Here is a 20,013-nt window from a genome sequence, read left to right as displayed (position 1 = left end):
CAAAGTACCTTAATATGTATAACCTTGGTTGATTCTTAAGATGACCATCTACAGGAGATACATTACCCCCATTTTACAGAGGAGAAAACTGAGGCCAAATGAGGTTAAGAAATTGCCCAATGTTCCACAGATACTAAATGGTGTATCGGTCAAGGTCCCCGTTAGAAAAAGATGGCAAATTCAAATTAAGTAAATTGTGCAAAGTTTAATAAAAGGACTATTTAGAAACGTATGGGAAGGGTCTAAGGAAAGTCTAGGAAGAGTGGAGACCCCCTTGCCTGGTAACAGTGCCTACCCCAAGCCTAAATAAAGGGAGGTTACTAAAATTTAGAGGGGAGTCTATATGGAAAAGACCACCTGACAGGAACTGAGACCTTTGTTGCCACGGCAACCTGCTGGAAGGGGGCCTGGAAATAAATAACTCAACCCAACTTCCCTCCTTTTCTTCTCTTCCTTCTGGGGCTTCCTATTGGCCAAAGCTGGAAGGTGGAGGGCAGGAAAGCCCATTGATACAAGGCACATGCTGTCCAACCTCCCTAAGGAACACAGCAGGATGGACAAAGGTCCAGAAGGGATGTACAGGAATAAAGCTGGGGTGAAGTTGGGATTTGCGTGCAGGAAGTCTTCCTCAGAGAGGTTCAAGTCTTCTTGCTTTAACTTCTCTGCTATGCAACCTATAGAATATGATGTCATCGTTGTGGGAACAGGTTGCCGCCATGATTTGCAGGACCCTCTCCACAAGAGAGAGTCTCTAGCAGAGGGGACTCAGCCAGACCATTTGCTAGAGTTTAGGAGATGGTATATTTAGACCACGGAAGAAGTCACCAGAGGTCTCAAATGTTCTAGTTCAAAATTCTATAATTCTCAATGTTCTTCTCCAATCAATATAGGAGCTTAGCTGGATCAAAGAAGAGATAAAGACTCTCCCTTTTCCCATTGTACTCTTCTAAGGAATTCATTCTCTGTCTTGGTTCTCCTTCAGATTGCTTCAGATTGGTTATTGCATCTCCATGTAGGGGAGGTGGGGGAGGAGATTCCTAATATAGAAAAGGGGGGAAAAAGTCCTACACTATTTTCCCATAAAAGGCTATTAAGTAAGCCCATTCCCCCTCATGATGACAACAGAGGAGAAACGTCTCACTGCTCAAAGTTTATCAGAAGAAAGTGACCTAGAAAGAGAAATTGCAGCAAAGTGATCCCCGGGTTACCCTCTCCAAAAGCGACTGTCATTTAGTAATGTCTGAGAAATATGAATTTGACTCTTTCCCCCTGAATGCAATGACCATTTTATCTGCCTTCTCTTCAAGGTTATTGCTGCTCTCCAGCACTTAGGAATGAGAAAACCATCCACCGTCAACTCGTTAGGTGGAACGTTCACACCTGTGGTTCTTTGCAAAGTCGGAACCACCCCGTGAATACATGTGTCCTTTCAGTTTCCATGTAGCTGTTCTGACACTGCTACAACGGGGCTTTGGAGTTGAGCAGGACTGTATTCAAATCCCAGCTCCCCAGCACATGGCATTGAGTGGGCCACCCAATCCTTTCGAGACTAAACTTCCTCATCTGCAAAATGCAAACCAGTCTTGCAGCTGCAGCTGCTGTGTTGTAAAGCAGACCTCACAGGGCCTACCACACAGTGTGAACACATTAAATGCCTGTCCCAGACCCTCCTAAATAACCAAGGAATCCTAAGCTGTGTGTGTGGATCTGTCTTTTCAAATATTGGCCCAGACATTAAACCTATAAGACTAGATACCTTAAAGTCTTTAAAACAATAAGTAAAACAGGTGAGATGTTGTGGCCCTTTCATCCAATTAATATGAGTATGCTATTTTTTTAAAAAAAATGTGAGCTACTTTTAGGATGAATTAAAAACATGAATGAAAATTACTGTGTAATGTTCCTATTTCAGAGGAAAGACACTATTCTCAACAGCATTGGCCCCGAAGCCAAAAGCATCTGAGAGAGAGACCGGAGAAGCCTAAAATGAAATTGGAAAAGAAAAGGTTTTAGAAAGGGAAGGGGGGTTAGGGTGGTAACTGGTGGGAAGAAAATTTTCACAGTGGCAGCCCCAGGTCATTGTACTAAGAATGGTAAGATGGCTGCAGTGGAGGTTATGACATGGTCTTCAGAATTAGACTGACCTGGAACCATCCATCTCAACCATGTTTGGGGCGGTAAGTTTCAAATTGAGTTCATTATTGCCTCTTTCCATTTTGAATGACCTTGAGTAAGTCACTTAACCCTCTGGGCATCAACGGGGATGTTAATGACCCATGCACCGGGCTCAGATGAGAACTAGATGAGGCAACGTCACGTAAACCAGGGGGCACACAGTAATAGTTTTCATCTTTACTGTGTCTGCATCCTGGCTGCCACTGCTCTCATCGCTCAAAAATAATCATAGTGGTAACGCTTTGTACCCAACGACACAGTACAGCTACAGATGCCAGCTTGTAGCTCTGTTGGTCCGATTGTGGTCACTGAATAGAGAATAAAGCGAACCATCCACTCTCAGGTGTTTGGAGCAGGAAGATACAAGTCGAGTTCATTCACTCTTTTCTTGTTAATACACATGAGCAAAAGAGAAGCGAGGAAGCTCTATTTTTATCTCCCTCTCTACGCTGATGAGAAAAGAGATGTTACTTCATAGAAATCTCAATTCAGACTGAGAACTTGGTCTAAATATAATCCATTCTTCAGGCAGACACTGTCTCATTAAGTAGAGAGCTCGGGAAGACTAGAACATTTGTTAGCTACATTCATTGCCGGATGAATTCTAATGGTAAGAGTGTGAATTCATTCCATTTACTTAGTGCAGATGAAAGAGGAAAGGACACAATGGAAAAAGATGAACTGTGAGTTCTGGGTATATCATTGCTGTATGTCAGTGTCTTCTACTACGACATGATTTGAGGCTAAATGTGAGGGTTGGTGCAAAATCTTCACGCCCACCCTGAAAACTATAACATTTTGAATTAGAGTGACTGTCTCTTTTATAGTAGTTTGATCCTGTATAAAGTGGAAATACTTTTTTGAGAGTGATTGCTGGTATTTTAATTTCTACACCCAGTTTCTTCTAATCATAGCAAACAATGCCAATTTCACATCTTTCCTTTCCCTTTGTTCCGCTGAGACATTATTCAGTAGTGATATCTTTATGATGGGCAACAGGATGGAGAGAAAATATTTTTTTTTGGGGGGGATTCCTTTGCTTGACACCAGCTCATTGTGGTTAAATGCTAAATGATTTGGCTAAAGGACCAAATCAAGGACCCAACACTAGGCTCTTATGACCTCAGAAAATCCAGTGATGTGATTTTTATTTGAGTTTCTCTATACACTTCTTTATCAATTTTTCCTTGGTAATTCTGAGAGAGGCTTTGTACCAAATCACAAAAGGACTTTTCTTATTGTTTAATCTTTACTAAGAGGAAGAAGGAGACAGATCCTCCAGGTAATTTAGCTCGAAATTGAGATTATAGATTCAGAAATTTTTCTTTTTTTCTTTTCTTTTTTTTTTTTAGTCAAAGGCTGAATTACGCCTTTGCATAATGACGGTAAATTAGAAGAATCCCAGTTCACTTGGAGGTTTCATTTATTAGCACCTAGCTACTTCATTTGTAACACCCTGTTCCCCTTTCCAAATAAGGATTAATAATGTTCTTTTTTTCTCTTCTGTTTGGAATTACCTTTTCCTAGAATTCATAAGTTCAAGAACATAAACTGGTTTTTTCCTGAGAATTTATTTTCTAATATTATTTTCACCTGAGAAAGCTATTCCTTATTTTTACCTTTTTTTTTCCTTGTTGTTGACAAAGTTCTCCATCAGACCTAGTCCACAAGCCACTTGGTGAATTGGAACACAAACGTGAAGTGAGCCCGAACAAACTCGGCCTTTGAGGCTGTCTTCTTAAAATGCTGGGCCTCAACAGCACATCCGGGCAGAGCCCTGCCAGGGAAAGCAGGTCCTGCTGCCAAGAAAAGCAAAAAGAGGCCACAAATTGCTACCAAACCACTCCAAAATGTTCCCGTCTTTCCAATAGCTCTGAAAAGATAAACTACCCCAAGCCCTAGGGACCCAAAGCATTTTACTCAAAAATTTCACAGGATACTAAAGGAGAAAAAAATAGAGACACAAGTGTCTTGCTTCTTTGCCTCTTGAATTGGCTGTCAGCTTTCTTCTTTTAACTCATCTTAAGATAATTCTCTGTTAGAATAACTTGCCATTGTGTCAGTGTGATGAGACTCAAGGTCTTCATTCATGTCCAGGTTTTAAGGACAACAAAGATCCAAAGTCAAAGCCAAAGGCTATACCTGATACTTTGATGACCTTACTAGTAATTCCTGGTGCACCTGTAGGAATTCATGGGGTTTGATACGTACAGCGTAGCTGTGGCCGTTCCTCAAATATGCCCGGAGCCCTCCTTTCACCATCTTTGCACATGTTCTTCTCTCTGGAATGCTCTTCCTCACTCCCCATCCTCTATCTAGTCATCGACTCCTTCTCAATTCGGCCCTCACTTCCTCAGGGAGGCAAACCTTTTACCCCTTCCAGATTATATCCGTTACCCCTGTTATACAGTCTTACAGCACGCTGTAGTTTCCTTCCCAGCGATTATCATGATTTCTAATTATGCATGTATTTCTGGGATTATCGACTGAGGCAAGCACAAGACTACTTTGTCCACCTGTAATATTTCAGTCCTTCGTGCATAGTAAGCATTCTATTAGGTTGGTAAAAAAGTAATTGTGGTTTAAAAGGTTAAAAATAATTGCAAAACCGCAATTACTTTTGCACCAACCTAATATAATGTTTGGCCAACGAATGAATGACAGACAAGAAAAAAATCAATGAAATCACAACTCTTGGTTGAATTCAGGATGGGAGAGAGGATTTTTTTTTTCCTTTTTCTTTTTTTACTTATATTCTGATAAGGTAAATCTTTTCAAGATCTTTCTGTACTTAACAATATCCTACTTCCTTCCCATACATCCAAAGACTCAACTGAAGTTCTAACTACCCCGTGAATGACAAGATAACTGAAAACGCTGCCTACTTGGACTGTCCCTCTCATTCCCTATTGGAGTTTATATAAGAGATTGCAGTGCGATTTGGCTACTCAGTTATTCTTGAAAGTCTACTTAATGTGTAAACCTGGCCACCCTTAAGGAAAGCAAGTCTTGCCTAAATAATATAGATTTTACTTAAATTTTATGTGTCATATACATTTTGTGTATCATACAGTACACAAAATTTAAGTAAAGTCTGTATGATTTAAGCAAGACTCTTACCTAGATACATATATATATGTATATATAAATATGTACATATACAGAGGGTGCCAAAAAATGTATACACACTTTAAGAAAGGAAACAAAAACTGTATTAAAATTGTAATACTCAATATATAGCAATAACAAAAGATGAATACAAGTCATGTATATACATTTTTTGGCACTCCTGGTATACATATATTTTTTAATGCCCTCCAGCCAAAGACCACCAGAAACACAACTATAGTTAAACAAGTTGGATTTATTGCTTCTTGAAATGAAGGAGAATGTACATCAAAGGGAACTGTGGGTGTCTCACCAAAAGAATAATCGAAAGAACTTATATAATTTGGACTTCTATTAGGTGGTTTGGGGGAGGTTTCAAAGAAGCTGGGCTTTGTTCTGGATTGGATACTGTCAGGAGGCATCACAAGCGTACCAACCAGGAGTGAGTCTATAATCAGCTCTCTTAATCTTACCTAGAAGAAGGGAAGGATATATTGAAGCCAAAGCCTCAATTGGGAAAGAAGCTGTGGTCACTAGTATTAACCCGGAGAGGTGGGTATTTGGTATATTTTGGGTTGGTATAGTGGTCTGGCTTTTGTGTGTTCATAGACAAGATATAAAGGGGTCTTGTTTGTATCTGGATCCATCACAGTCACAGAATGACCTTGACTAATATTAGCATTCTGTGAAATGATTGATTTTCAATAGGAGAACACCACAGCCTAGCTGTTAAGTGCCAGACCAGCTCTTAGGTACCAAAACCTCCCTGTTAGAACACTAGACATTGGAGGCTGCTTGTATATAAAAGAACAAAACTACCCACCACAAAAGAAATGAGAACCAAACTATTCTGGATGAAGCAGGCGCCTTCTCTAGCTCTCCCCGAACGCATCTTCAGTTGACAACCACTTTTCCAGCATTAATAGTCCATGACTTGTCATGGCTTTTGTTCCATGTCAATTTAGGGGAAGCTGGACTTATGTTGGCAGAATTCCCTTCCCCATACGGTTCTAGGTTAGAGTGGGCACAAGAGAAACTTCCATTAGACTTGAAAAGGAGAGGGAAGCAGCTTCATGCTCTGCAAGCTGGTAGAGCACACTGGGCTTTGTGGCAGTGCACACACCATGTCACTGATCTGCTAGCTCACCTTGCTGGGGTGGCATAGCACCCAGGCCCACAGCTCCTCCAGCACCTGCTGGAAATCCTCTTCTGACATCTCTGAGTGTCCGGGACCAGGTGTGTGTGCAGCTACATGCAAATGGTGCCCGTTTCTCCTTGAAGGTCTTCACATCATTGAGGTTGGGGACAGTAAGTGACAGACATGGGTTTGTTTGTCCTTGCTCTACCAACTTCATATCCAGTTTTCCTTCCCAACTGCTGGCCCAGTGGATTCCAGGCCCAACACCAGATGCAAAGACAACGGCCTCTCACAGACCTCTGCACCGGTGTCTACACTGCATGTGGTCATTACAATCCCTTATTCTATACGACTCTCCTAAGTTCTGATTCTCGGGGGAAAAAAACCCCGACTGATATACACTCCAGATTTCCCGCAGAAAGGAGATTCCTAAGCCTTGGAGCTCTATCCTAGGAAGCCAGGGCCGTGTTATGAAGGGAGATGAGGAGCATTTCTACAGCTCAGACATGGCCAAGAAAGACATGACTGTCTTGCCCTGACCTAGAGGCTCAGGCTAGTGCAGGTGGGTGCTTGCAGCCCAAGTTGAAAAAGTAGGGAATAGGATGGTCCAGGACTGATTAGAGAATGGAGAGGATGAGCTTGGCACCCAGGTGAGATGTGCCTACAGAGGCAGGTGTGCAGCCTTTGTGGAGTGGTGCCCAGCTTGCCAGGGATTCTAGGCACCAAATTATATGCATGTACTGTATTCAGTGCTTTATACAATATTGCAATCATCACAGGTTCTACAAAAGAGATTTTATCATGCCCACCTAACAGATGACGAAACTGAGGCAGAGAGTCAGGTGACTTGCCTAAGATCACAGAAGAAAAGAAATTGGAAGATAGGAATTTGAACTCAGACCTCTTTGATCCAACTTCCATTACAGCTCTCAAGAGCTAAGCTTTCTAGGTTTAAAAAAAGTAAAAAACCTTTCAGCAACCTGATGAGTATTTGTGGAATCCCGTGTTCCAGCCCCAGTTAAGGCCTCAGAGGGCTGCCACCTCATGTCAGCTCAGCTCCCCGATTCCCGACACATTGACACTGGGAGAGAATAAACATTTCTTGTTTTAACCCACTAAGCATTGGGCATGTGTTACTCAGAAATTGATAATGAATACACTGCTGTTAGATGAAGCCACAAAATATGTGGGGAGGGAGGTGAGCAAAAGGAGGAGGACGTGACTTACAGAAAGCCCCAAGAAAGCCTGACAAAAAAGAGAAAGTACCAGAAATTCTCTCTGGCTCAGGGAATTATGTAAAGACACAGAGATGGAGAGGAAAGTTGGGAGACAACTGTATCCTGACCTCCGCCTTAGGGCTGAAGTCCTTGAGGCTGAAGTTCTCCGATTGGTTGAGGAAGAGTCAAGTTCCTGTTTGGACCTACAGGAGGCGAATGTCTCCCGGGGTGCTCTGTACTGAGCCTGGGCTCTCAGCCCTCTTTAGGTACAGAAAAGACCGAGAAGTTCCCACAGGCCCCCGAGGGAGTAAAAGGAGGTCACTGAAAGTCTGGCTGGGTAGCTGCCAGAGAAAGTTGTCACTATGGCAATGAGGCAGAATGACCCTAACCAGGGTCAAAGAGGAGTCACCCACCACATCTCAGAAATACCAGTGCCACCCAGAGCTGAGAAGGAGCCAAATCAGCAGGGAGGGTCACTGGGCCCGAGGGAAGCAGAGAGAACATAGCCAAGTTACAGCCGTTAAGAGGCCCTCACACCCAATGTCCATGTCAGCAAAATGCCCACGAAAGGGAAAGACCCATCACGCATGCCCCCAAACCAGCAGGAACTCAGGGATCCTACTGCGTCCCAGCGCCTGAAGTCACATAACTTCCATGGCACCATCTCGGAGAGGAGGAAACTGGTGAGGAGGGCAGGGGAAAAAATGCCCTCCCCCAAAAAAATGTTACCGAAAAGATCACTTCAGGGACTGGATTAGATTGAATTCATTTTTTTCCTCCACTATCCAGTGGGAGCTGGGGGTGGGGCTTGAAAGGAAAATCATGTAAGTTATAGAAAACAGTAAAGCTACAGTTTCTTAGCACAGCTCCATAAATAGGCAGTTCCAATTCAGGTGCTATGAAAATATGTTGCAATGATTTTTGGAGGTTCAAAGCAGGGCTGTGTGCTGGATCTAGAACATGAGAACCGGAGGGGATACTAAAAATCATCTAATTCCTAGCACTTCCCTCTGTTTTTGCCTTATCTGATGACACCCATGTCCCTCCTCCCCCAGCCCATGACCCAGCAAACGCCAAGGGCTGGTATTGAAAAGATGGCATCAGCTTTGCCATGTGCACTATTTGGGAATTATACCTTTAGGATCTATTTTAAAGGGCTGTCACTCAGCCACTGGCCCCGACACATGTAGCTCAGAGAAACAGCAGGCAGGAATCAGAATTTGTTCTGAAGGTCAGAAGCCAACCTAGTTTTATTGAAATGTGTACAGGGGCTTGGGAAGGAACAGCACCACACTGCACTGTGGCCGTGTGCACCAAAGCCAGCCATCACACCCACTGTCCCGGGCTTTCCTGCAGGCAGCTCTTTGGAACTCGGTCTGGCTGGAGCCTGATGAAGCCCAGACCTCCCGGGCAACTCTCCACCAGAGCGGACTGTGACATGTGCACCATGGAAGGGCAGCTGGGAGGCCACCGGGTCGGCTGAAGGGGAACATTTTCTTTGCTATTCATCTAGTCTTTTGTTTTGGTTCGTTTTTGTTTTTGTTTTTTAAGACACTCGGTTCTTGCAAGCAGGTGCTTTCCCAATGGTCCAAGCAAGCAGTCAGGGCGGCAGGAGCCTAACAGAAAGTGAGCTCTCCTCATCCTCCACCAGTTTTGTCCTTGAAATCAGAAGCCCTGACGCAGCCCAAATCACAGGCAGACTCACACGTCAGTCAGGTCCACACTGCCTCGTGCAACACACGCATGGACGGACGCCCAGAAAAGCTTCTCGGTGGGCCCGAGGCTCATTTCATGTTTCTCTCGATCCAGTCTTTAAAAGGCAGCACCTTGGTGAAGGCGGTGGAGAGGCTGTGGCTGCATGTCTTGTCATAGCTCCAGCTGACCAGCCCCACCAGATGCCAGCGCGGCTCAGGGGACGCCCGTCCCGGGAAGGACACGGCCGCGATGCCCCCCGTCTCTGCCGTGCAGATGTCAGAAGGGGCAGCGGGGTCCCGGCTGGCACAGAACATGTTGTCCGTGACGCTCACAGGGATGCCGCGCTCTTCATGCTGCTCCTCACACAGCAGCGCGTCCACTGGCCGGACCACCCCCGAGCGCAGCGCGTCGTTCTTGAAGCTGGGGCTCCGCACATCCGCCAGGACGGTCCAGCCGGCCACGGTGATGTGGGACTCCTGGAAGGAGGGGCTGAGGTCCCGCGTGGCCGCGAGGCAGATGGGCTGGACGCGGGTGCTGATGCGAGCCTTGTCGAGGAGCTTCAGGACGGCGATGTCAGCGTCCAGCAGGATGGGGTCATAGTTGGGGTGCAGAATGATTGCTGAAATCTATAAATGCAAGGAGGAGTGGACAGCAGGGGTGAGCAGCCACCCCCACAGGGGACAAGAACAGGCAAGCCCTGGGGCGGAATTATCCGGAGACAATGTCTAGGAGACAACTGCAATTATTGGGAGACACTTTGCTCAAAGCATCGCAGAAAGCAACTGCTCTATTTCCAGGGTTGCAAACGGAAATGCGTCCTGGGGCTTGGGGGATGGCGCTAAATAAATGGAGTGGACAGGTGAGGCACACCCCATCCAAAGTGGCCACTGCCACTTGGTTCCAGCTGACCACTGCCACGCAGAAATGGGCCTGCATTCTAACTTTACCAGAGAATAGACTCCAGATCTTTGTCTGAAACCTCCTGATTTTCACATGTTGGCAGATGCTTGATTAAAAAAATGATATGTCAGCACGATCTAAACACAAACCCCCATGGACTATCAGTTTGCAATCCCTGGTCCACTGCAAACATTTCATTTACCTTCAACCTAGTAAGTTAGAGCTATACCCAGAATGTTCCACAAGACTTTCCCACAAAGTCTTCCCTGATTGTCCCAATCCTTGCTGATCACTGTCTTTGATGGGGGCCTCCAGGAGCTTATGTCTGTGATACCTTCTAACATTTTATGAATATGTTCTGTTATTTCAACTACATTTGGGCATATTTCCTCAGGTCTTCTCTTGAGTTAAACTAATCACAACACAACTAGTCTTCTTTCCCACTAGCCTGTGGACTCTTCAGGACAGAAACCATGTCTTATTCAGTTCTGTATCTATTCCCAGTGACTGCCACGGTGTGGGAGTTCAATAATGGATGGATGGATGGATGGATGGACAAATGGACAGATCAATGGATGGGTAGATGATGGATGAATGAATGGATAGACAGATAGATGTATGAATAGATGGATGGATGGATGGATAGATGAACAAATGGAAAGATGGATGGATGGATGGATGGATTAATGAATGAAAAGATCAATGGGTGGATGGATGGGTGGATGGATGGATGGATGGATGGACCAACTGACTTATGGACAGAGGGATGGATAGGTGAGTGAGTAGGTAGGAGGGTGGACAGAAGAGAGGGAGGGAAGAAGGGAGCAGGCAGGAAGAGAGAAGAATATTATAAATTGATTGGGAATATCTTGGATAAAACCTCTCTATGTCCTCAAAGCCTATCGAGTACAGGGACCTAAACATAATAGGTGATTAACTTTTGATGACCATAATGATAGATAATATTAGTTACTATATTATTTTTAAAACAATTTAAGGGGGAAAAGACTCCATAGTCCTTCTCGATGCCCCCTTTCTAGTACTTGTTCATATTGGGTACCTGCTGTATGTCAGGCTCTGGGCTGGGTGCTAAAGTGCTCAGGTGACATGACTGACACAGCCATTGCTCTCCCAGTGCTGGGAGTTTGCTGAACCAGGGACCCAGGTTCCAGATTGCAGCTTTCTCTCACCCGCAAGCTCTGGATGGTCTTCTCATCCCGGTCATCATCCCGGTAGAACTTCCCCAGGACAACTTTGAGGTCTGCTGTCTTGACCATGGTGACCTTCCCCAAGTCAGTGACGCAGTGGGCAGCCACCACCACAGTACGCTCATTCACCAGGGCACCGCTGCACACCAGGAACCACTCATCCTTGAGCAGGCTGCCACCATGCACCCCGCTGGCCCTCCTGTAGACAGCCGCCTGCCATGGCCAGCGCAGCCCCGGGCTCTTTGGAGCAGTGACATTCTCAGTTTTCCCACAAACTATGGAGAAAGCACCAGTTCAGTAAGATCAACTCAGACCTCCCCATCCAAAGGGTGTCATTGGGGTGCCGTGGGTGTCATGACCACTAAGCAGCTAACTTGTTTTTCTTTACCCTTTAAATATTAATCAACCACCTTCAGGTGGTCAGATATAAAGTCTATGGTTAAAATTGGAGACTTCCAATCCCAAACACTTACTGGGCAAGTTGCCTAATCTCTTAGAGCCTCAGTCTTCTTGCGTGCGAAATGGATATAGTAATGTCAATCATCTCATAGGGTGAGATGATTTATAAAAACAATTACACTCAATATATCATGACCATCAATGGTTATCAATATATAGACCATCATGAACTAAACCATACTGTTTTCCTCCGACAAAAGGATGGGGAAGGTGGCTTAGTATGTGCAAGACCCTATTCCAGACACTTCCACATATTATCTCAGTAATCATCAATATAACCTTATTGAGTAAACCTGTTTATCTAATTAATAATAACCTAATTAGTATCATTAGATAACGAGGATGAAAACTAGGGCTTAGACAGGGTAACAAAGACGACATAACTAGAAGCCTTCTAGCACCTTTAACCCCTTCCCCACATTGTATTTAATGACTTCTCTCTCTTTTCTCCAAGTAAATACGCGTATGATACAATTATCCACCTAAATGTGTGCCCCACTTCTCAATAAGTTCATCTAAGATTTAATGTGTTAATTTTTCCTGGGTAATGAGTTTAAGCCAAAGGAAAGAAACTCTAACTGTGGAATTTCAGAAATCACCAAGCTAGGGAAAGTATTGGAGGACTATGCCTTTGGACAAGGAACTTTTCCCAAGAAGAGGATAATGGCTTTTCATAGGTAGCCATGTCAGAAATAAGCCACTCCAGCCCAAGAACAAGTCTTGACTCACTAGGAATGCAGGACGGGGCACGCCCACTCCACTTTCCAGTTCTCAGACATGTCCTCCGGCTGCTGCCCAGTCGGCGGTAGAAAGGCGAAATGCATTCATACTGGAGCTGGGTGTGCAGATGTTGGTACCCAGTGGGCAGGTCTCCAAAGGGGAGGGCTGGTTTCTTGGTAGGGGCACCCTGGAACTTCTGCTTGCTGAAAGCTGATGAGTACAACTGGTGTAACGGCGTCTCCCTACACAGGGACACACAGGCCCAGAGAGAGAAAGCAGGGCGAGAGATAGTCATTGTGGACTTTTTAGTTCCATGCTAACCTCATGGAGGTATTTGGTTACAGAAGAAGGATAAACAACAGCTATCTCTCTCTCATTCTCATTCTCTCTCTCTCTCTCTCTCATTCTCATTCTCTCTCTCTCTCTCTCTCTCACACACACACACACACACACACACACACACACACACACTTTCACTTTACCACTGAGCAAATTCCAAATTCTCTTGCACACGTCAACCTTCATTCTATTCCTCCATTTCCATTTCTGGCATGCCTCCCGCTGCCCAGGATTTTAATCAAAGAGGATAATATCTGACATAATAGCTGCTATCCAAAGAAATGCTATACGCACACACACACACACACATACATACAAATAATTGTGAAATTAAACAGGAAAGGAAGTTAATTTGAATGAGAGAAATCTAGGCATATTTTTTTCTCTAACCATTATCATAACGGGGCAACATCAGGAATTATCTCGAACTAAACTGTGTTGATACAATAATTTGATTTAGCAATTAGCAGATATAATTAGTACACCTCAGAGAATAGAACTTTCTCTCAGGGCACATTGATTGGGAACAATATGGAGCATTGTGTGTAAATGTGAAAAGGCTTTTTAAACAAGCCCTGAGGTTGAAGCCCACAGAGACCACTCTGGGATTCTTGGGGGGGATGTACGCATATTGTACAGCTCATGTTCATTTCATATCAGTCAGCCACATAACGACTGTTAACTGAAAAGTCAGGCTTCCTTTAGGAATCAATGTTCTCATGCCTGTTAAATGAACGGAGAAAGGAAGCCAAGAGTAAGTGGGCGTGCTGGAGGGCACACAGGAAGCTAAGATGGTACCCAAGGCAGTGCTCAGCAGGCGTGAGTTCCACCCTGGTGTCTCTCCAGCACCAATTTGATATCCTCTTAAGCAATCTATTTCATGTGTCTCTATAGTGCTTTGCTCAGAGCAAATATTCCATCCATATTGATTTCATTCAACGAATCTTTATTTCATGTTTAGAACCAGGTCTGCAGTTCAGGGAGCTTCTGAACTTGCAGACAATCTCATTTTTTGGCCTATCTGGTGAAGGTCTACACTGCCTTTGGAGGTTCCTGGGTAAGCCTGGCTGTTCCACCATATCCCTGCTCCAACAGTCTGTTTTCCAGAAATCCCCTTAAAATTGAGTTTTAGGCTTGCTTTCTCATTTACATGTGACACCTGGCACCTTGCCACTTAACCTCCCACTATAATTGCTTTAAAAATGCAAAGCCCAATAACTGACACCACAGAAATACAAAAGATTATAAGAAAATACTACAAACAATTATATGCCAACCAACTGGGCAATCAGGAAGAAATGGATAAATTCCTAGAAAACATAATCTTCCAAGACTGAATCAAGATGAAATAAGAACTCTCAACAAACCAATTATCAAAATCAAATCAGTAATCAAGAAACTCCCAACAAACAAAAATCCTAGACCAGGTGGCTTCACAGGTAGATTTTACCAAATATTCACAGAATAAACACCTATCATGGATGATGGCTGGCGAGGATGTGGAGAAGGGAACCCTCGTTCACTGGTAGTGGGATTGCAAATTGGAACAGCCACTATGGAAAACAGTACGGAAGTTCCTCAAAAAATGAAAAATAGGACTACCTTATGACCCAGGAATTCCACTCCTGGGTATTTATCTGAAGAAATCCAAAACACTAATTTGAAAAGATATATGTATCTCGATGTTCATCGCAGCATTATTTACAATAGCCAACATATGGAAGCAACGTAAGTACCCATCAATAGGCAATTGGATAAAGGAGAGGTGGTACATATATATAATAGTATATTAGCCATAAAAAAAGAGTGAAATCTTACCCTTTGCAACAACATGGATGGACCTAGAGGGTATTATGCTGAGTCAGATAGAGAAAGTCACATAGAGAAAGACAAATACCATGTGATTTCACTTATATGTGGCATCTAAAGAATAAAATAAATGAACAACAACAAAATAAACAGAAACAGACTCATAGATACAGAGAACAAACTGATGGTTGCCAGATGAGAGGGGGTTTGGGGGATGAGTGAGAAAGGTGAAGGGATTAAGAAGTACAAATTGGTAGTTATGAAACAGTCACAGGGATGTAAAGTACAGTATAAGGAATATAGTCAATAATATGGTAACAACTATGTGTAGTGTTAGGTGGGTACTAGACTAATCAGGGGGATCATGTCATAAATTATATAAATGTCTAACCACTATGCTATATATCTGAAACTAATATAAAATAATATTGAATGTTAACTGTAATTGAAAAAAAAAATTTTAACGCACAGCTCAGTGGACTTTTTTAACAGCCCAGGATCTCCTCTACAAGATGTCTTCTTGGCAAGAACAGGAGTGTCAGGTTTATCTCACTAAGTGAAAGTCCAGACCCAGGTGAATTACAAGGATTAGAACGGGGGGTGGGAGTGGGGTGGGGAGATGGGGGCAGAATTTGGATTCCACTGCCCCTGTTCCCAAGCAAATGCCTTGCCTATAAAGGTAAAGACAGAAATGGAATGAGATAACCGAAAGAAGAGTGAGAGATTGATAAATATCCTGATTTAAGAACATTTCGGGTCACTTGGTTGAGGTCAGTTCTACTCAGTGGGATTCACTGTCACTATTTCTAAGAACAACAGCTACTGCTCACAAGTGTTCATATGAAAAGGCGTTTTGCTAAGGCCTTTACATAAGGCATAGTGCTGGCAGAAGGGAGCAGGCCCTGAAGACTTCAGACCCTAAAGACCCAGATTTGCATGCTGGCTTTGCCACTTCTTCTAGCAGTCGGACCTTGGGCAAATTACTTAACTTCTCTGAGCCTCAATTTACCCATCTGTAATAAAACCAGTAATAAAATGTTAATATGAAGTCCTGCTTCAGAGGTTGTAGTGAGGATTAAATGTGCTAATGCATACAAAGCACTCAGAAGAACAACGGGGCACGGAGCAAACACTCATTCGAAGTTAGTGTTGCATTGATCCTTACAACCACCCCCGGAAACAGGTGTTATTATGATTGGCCTTATTTTTCAAATGAGGAAACAAAAAGCTCAGCAAGTTTAGGGACATGCCCAAGAACACCCAGCGCTAAAGAGAGACACACATGAACCCCTATTTGTCAATCCAATTCTTTTATTCAATAAATATTCATGGACGTCATGAAAATGGCGGTGTGAGGTGAGCCTCTTGAAATCTCCTCTGGAATTTACAACAAATTGAACAAGTATAACTTCACAAAGGACTCCCTGCACAGCAGACAGGCAAAACTAAGAGGTGCACTACTGAAATCATCTAAAGGTGGGCAAATTGCACAAGCAGGGGAAGAGGAAAGGGAGAAGTGCGGAGACGGAGCTGCACAGGTGTAGGACTCAGAACGCAGACCTAGCTCAGTGCTCCGAGCTTGCTGCATCCTGGAACTACCACAGCTTAGGAGATGGAAGAACTTGGACTGCTAGGGCTCTGTTTATGGCCCACAGAGCTGAGGGGACAGCATATAACACGGCTGAACCCAACACACACGGCAGAGACCTCAGAGCAAAGACTGAGGGAAGAAGACTGAAAACGGTGGTTTAAGCCCTCACTGCTGAGCAGAGAACGGAAGCCTTAGGCACTGAGTCTAGCTGCCCCCTCCCTACCCTCCCAGAGCTCGTCCTGCCCCCACCTGCCCAGTGCTAGAAGCAGAACAGTAGCAGTGTCAGATCAAAATAACAGAATATTTGCAGTTCTGAAAACTATGGTCGGCAGACATGGACTCGTAGCTGAACTAGTTCTGGCAAAGGGGAATGAGCCATGGAAGCAGGACTGGCTTTGGTGGTGGTCGTCGCCACTGCTCTGGGCTACCTCTCACAACCTACCTCATCCCTACCCCCACATATCTGGGAGGATTCCTGCAACAGTAAACACAGATGCTGAAACACACGGGCTCTAAATCTGGTGTAGGAAGAGCTTTGGAACTTCAGAAGCTCTCTACATACGCCCATGGAGGCAGCGCTGTATGACCCAGGTGAACTGTTCACAGAGGAGAAGCCCACCTTCCAGAAATCCCCTCATTGTGTGAGAAGCCGGAATAGTGCAGAGAAAACATGGCACTACAGCGTGAGAGAGAATAAAAGGCTGCATTCAGAGAGAAAATAAAACATTCTACAAACACCTACTAGAAAACAAAAGAAAGACCTCTTTCTATCAACCTGTTGCAGAACCTACTCCTGTAGATGTCTAGGAAGAGAAATAACAAATCATTAATTGCCATGAATAACCAAGGTAACCAGGAAGAGAATGAAAAGTCTCCAGAAAATGAACTTAAAGACATGGAAATATGTGACTTAAATGACAGAGAATTCAGGATTGCAGTTCTTAAAAAACTCAACGAGATGCAAGAAAACACAGACAAGCAGTTTAATGAACTCAGAAACATAATCAAATAACAAAATGAACATTTTACCAAAGAGATTGAAATTTTAAAAAACAACCAAGTAGAATTTCTGGAGATTAAGAACTCAATAAAAGAAATGAAGAATGAAATGGCCATCTTAGGTAGTAGAGTTGACCAGATGGAGGAAAGAATCAGTGACATCGAAGATAGAAATCTGGAAATGACATGATGGAAGAAGAAAGAGACTTGAGACTTAAAAGAAATGAAAGAACTCTACAAGAACTTTCTGACTCCATCAGAAAGAGCAATATAAGAATATTGGGCATACCTGAAGGAGAAGAAAGAGCGAAGGGAACAGAGAGTATATTCAAATAGTTGACGAGAACTTCCCAAACTTGTGGAAAGAACTGGATCCTCGAATCCAAGAAGCAAATAGAACACCTAATTACCTCAACCCCAACAGGCTTTCTCCAAGGCACATTGTATTATTATTATTATTAAAGCTGTCAAAAATTAAAGACAAAGAAAGAATCCTCAAGGCAGCCAGGGAAAATAAGACGGTAACCTACAAAGGAAAGCCCATTAGATCATCATCAGACTTTTCAGCAAAAACTTTACAAGCCAAGAGGGAGTGGAATCAAATATTCAAACTATTGAAAGAGAGAAATTATGAGCCAAGAATAATATACCCAGCAAAGGTATCCTTTAGATATGAAGGAGGAATAAAGACCTTTCCAGACATACAGAAGCTGAGGGAATTTTCTAACACATGACCTGCACTACAAAAAATACTGAAGGAGGCTATTCAACAAGCATAAATGGGGATAATATGTGACAACCAAAGCATAAAGTGGAGGGGAGGGGGAGTAAAGGCCTGAACCGGAATATGGGAATGGAGAAAGCAAGCATGTTGAAGAAAATGGAATACTCTAAATATGAAACTTTCTTTTACATAAACTTAATGGTAACGACTCAAAAAAAAATCCAGAACTGAAATATATAATGTAATAAAAGAAGAAACAGGGAAAAATCATAGAATACTACCACACAGAAATAATAGACAACAATAAAAAGACAAAGAAACAATGGAGACACAGTCTTACCAGAAAACCAAAGATAGAATGATAGGAAATCCTCACATATCAATAATCACCCTAAAGGTAAATGGACTGAACTCACCAATAAAAAGGCATAGAGTAGCAGATTGGATCAAAAAATTAAACCCAACCATATGCTGCCTCCAAAAGACACATCTTAGCTACAAGGACAAACATAGACTCAGAGTGAAAGGGTGGAAATTGACACGCCAAGCAAATGGTATCCAGAGAAAATCAGGTGTAACCATACTGATATCAGATGAAACAGACTTCAGGATAATAAACATAACAAGAGACAAAGATGGACATTTCATAATGATAAAGGGGACTATACAACAAGAAGACGTAAGAGTCATCAATATTATGCCCCCAATCAGGGAGCACCGAAATATACCAAGCAACTACTAACAGAACTAAAGGGAGAAATTGACCAAAACACAATTATACTAGGGGACTTAAATACATCATTGACAGCTATAGATAGATCATCCAAACAGAAAATAAATAAAGAAATAGCAGCCTTAAATGACACATTAGATGAAATGGACATAATTGACATTTATAGAACACTTCATCCTAGAACATCAGACTATACATTTTTTTCTAGTGTACATGGAACATTCTCAAAGATAGACCATATATTGGGACATAAAACTAGCCTCACCAAATTTAAGAAGATTGAAATCATCCCAAACATATTCTCTACTCACCAGGGTTTGAAATATAATGGATATCAACTGCAAAAAGAAAGCAGGAAAAACCACAAATACATGGCGAGTAAACAACATACTTTTAAAGAATGACTGGGTCAAAGAAGAAATAAGAGGAGAGATAAAAAGATACATAGAAACAAATGAGAATGAAAATACATCCTACCAAAATTTTTGGTATGCAGTGAAAGCAGTTTTAAAGGGAAATTTATATCATTACAGGTCTATCTCAAGAAACGAAAAATCCCAATAAATAACCTCACATTACACCTTAAAGAATTAGAAAAAGAAAAACAAATGAAACCCAACGTCAGCAGAAGAAAGGAAATAAAAATCACAGTAGAACTAAACGAAATAGAGCACAAAAAGACAATAGAAAAATTAATGTGACAAAGAGCTAGTTTTTTGAAAAGATTAATAAAATTGACAAACCCTTGGTTAGACTAAGATATAAAGAGAAAAAACACTAATAAACAAAATCAGAAATGAAAGAGGGGAAGTTATCACGGATGCCACAGAAATGCAAAGGATCATCCAAGAATACTATGAAGGATTATATGCCACCAAATTCAATAACCTAGAAGAAATGGACAAGTTCTTAGAAACATCTAGCCTTCCTAGGCTGAATCACGAAGAACTGGAAAATCTAAATAGACTGATCACCAGTAAGGAAATTAAATCAGTCATCCGAAACTTTCCGAAAAGCAAAAGTCCGGGACCAGATGACTTCACTAGTGAATTCACCAAACCTTCAAAGAGGATCTGATACCTGTCCTACTCAAACTCTTCCAAAAAACTGAAGAAGAGACAGTACTCCCTAACTCATTTTATGAGGCCAACATTACCCTGATACCAAAACATGGTAAGGATAACACAAAAAAAACACA

General features: G+C 42.8%; 1 protein-coding gene across 3 annotated transcripts in view; it reads right to left on the bottom strand.

Annotated features, from left to right (window-relative positions):
• Positions 1–9,167: 9,167 nt before the first annotated feature.
• The window catches only part of PAMR1 (peptidase domain containing associated with muscle regeneration 1), a 156,423-nt gene continuing 145,577 nt past the window's right edge, over positions 9,168–20,013 (bottom strand). For all 3 annotated transcript variants that reach the window (XM_033120117.1, XM_033120116.1, XM_033120115.1), the window contains exons 9-11: positions 12,630–12,862; positions 11,424–11,716; positions 9,168–9,959 (exon numbers count right to left, since the gene is read on the bottom strand). In XM_033120117.1, the coding sequence (XP_032976008.1) occupies positions 9,423–9,959; positions 11,424–11,716; positions 12,630–12,862 (1,063 nt within the window). In that variant the 3' untranslated portion in view covers positions 9,168–9,422. The remainder of the gene's footprint in view (positions 9,960–11,423; positions 11,717–12,629; positions 12,863–20,013) is intronic.

Source organism: Rhinolophus ferrumequinum, chromosome 11 (assembly GCF_004115265.2).
Source record: "Rhinolophus ferrumequinum isolate MPI-CBG mRhiFer1 chromosome 11, mRhiFer1_v1.p, whole genome shotgun sequence".
NCBI classification, from domain to species: Eukaryota; Metazoa; Chordata; class Mammalia; order Chiroptera; family Rhinolophidae; genus Rhinolophus; species Rhinolophus ferrumequinum.
This window is presented reverse-complemented; position numbering and strand designations above follow the sequence as displayed.